The sequence below is a fragment of the Limulus polyphemus genome, unplaced genomic scaffold, assembly GCF_000517525.1.
Source record: "Limulus polyphemus unplaced genomic scaffold, Limulus_polyphemus-2.1.2 Scaffold6018, whole genome shotgun sequence".
In the NCBI taxonomy this organism is placed as follows: Eukaryota; Metazoa; Arthropoda; class Merostomata; order Xiphosura; family Limulidae; genus Limulus; species Limulus polyphemus.
The window spans coordinates 33,542-35,504 of record NW_013671628.1 but is presented as its reverse complement, the minus strand read 5'-3'; the positions used below and the strand labels follow the sequence as shown (position 1 = coordinate 35,504).

Here is a 1,963-nt window from a genome sequence, read left to right as displayed (position 1 = left end):
ATACAGGTGGATGGATCAATAGATAGGTACATATATTTGAATATTTAAAATCTCTTTTCTAGAAAGCTTTACTTGTTGTTGTATTTGTAATCAGTCTAGTTTAGTAATGCTCCTCGAAGTATCTTTAGATATAAAACAAACAATATGTTTATATTACCCTACCTTTATCCAGACTATAAAAAATATTTTCTTATTAAAAACATGATTACTTAAATTTGTTATCATAGTTAGTAAAATATAATTACCTTTTTAAACTATATATCAATACATCCTAAATGTCACATTCTATCAGGAAGACTTTCCTGGACTAAAAACCAAATGCATGTATAATGCATGCATCTGTATTAAACTGCCTTGTAGACAAATAGTCATGTGTGTTTATCATCAGTTAAGCAGTTTTAAAGTTTGAAAACATGTAAATAATCAATTAAAAGCAAACTGATGGTGGGTTATTTCGTTAATACTTGTACTACCTGAAATTCATGGATTAACAAGACCGAGTTGTTTGTACACTACATATGTGTTTTATGATAATGACTTCCAAAAACAAGAGACACCTATTAATTCATAAAAGAAATACTTTATGTTATTCTTATTGATTGCAAGTTCTAACTTTTCCTTAATACTTTTACCAATATTAATACATAAGTTGCTTTATACTTCACATTTGGTTTTTGACTTATAAGTTCATGTTGTTTCTTCTTGAGATTAGTAAGCTGTACTGAACTAGGCCAATATACTTAAAGTATAAATTAATAACTTATTGCCATGCTTGTACTACTCTTTAAATTTTTCTGATTGTTTATAAAGTTTAGTAATTTTTGAACAAAATCTAAGATGACATTAATTTTTCCATGGACATGAATTGTGGCTTTGTTCATAATTAACATATAACTAAAGAGAAGTTTCTGTTATATTAATCAGAAACTGTTTAGTTTTACATATATATTTCTGACTATTAACCAATCCACACACACTCACATACATATAGTTATGTAATGTTAAAACACAGTTCTCCTTGTTATTTTTAAAATTACATTTTTAATGTACTAAGAAAAATATGGCACTGAATGACATGAAAGAAAGTGAATAATATAAAATGACAAAGTACAATGCTCAATGTATGAGAATTTAATTAAACTTTCAGTTCTACAGTGTTTAATTTCCTAGAAGTCTAAATAAACAATAATAGGTGTAAAACAATTCTATTTGTTTGTTCTTTGTTGCATTTGGCTAAAAAAAATAATGAAAGACATTCTTCACATGCAGTGAAATTCAATATATATATTTATTATTTTATTTTTGAACTATTTCTTAATTTCAGTATCACAGACTTCCACAGTATGGTGCAGCACCACAATATAATCTATCTTCAACACAACAGACAATGTTTCTAACACCAGCATCCCATTCCTATGCCTACAGTCAACAGTCTCAACAACAAGGTGTGTGTGTGCATATATTAATAAAAAGTATAAAATGTAAACTGGCCTAAATGGATATAGAAGTGTTTGTATATTTGTTTCTTATGTAGATATTTAAATGCAATACAAAGTTTTGCTATTGTATTTTTTTTTTCAGTATGCAACAAAATGATTTATTCAGCTTTTAAATGTAGTCTTAGGGAAACTGGTAGCACTATGTCACTCAGGAGGGGGCCTAAAGGGTACAGACAAGGTTTGGTGATAATTGGTACAGTGATTTACCAGCTATAAGTGAACAAACACACAGATTTTGAACCAACTAGAATGACCATGTTTCACTTTGTTGACTTGTCTTCCAGGATTCTATCTATGAGAAATTGCCATGTAATATTTGTTTGAACCTGTTTGGAAGCTCTCTTCATTGAACTCTATACTTGTCTATCTAACAGAATTCTGTCTTAAGTTTTTTGGTTTGGAAAATATTTTTGCTGTAAAAAGAGTAATACTCTCAGTTCATTCTGCTTTGCCCCTCGACGTGG

The 1,963-nt window shown here is 28.8% G+C and overlaps 1 protein-coding gene across 1 annotated transcript in view; it reads left to right on the top strand.

The window, feature by feature from the left end:
• LOC106473263 overlaps nt 1-1,963 on the top strand; it is a 39,658-nt gene that overhangs the window by 4,866 nt on the left and 32,829 nt on the right. Inside the window, exon 4 of the mRNA XM_013933948.2 lies at nt 1,325-1,445. Coding sequence (XP_013789402.2) covers nt 1,325-1,445 — 121 coding nt within the window. The remainder of the gene's footprint in view (nt 1-1,324; nt 1,446-1,963) is intronic.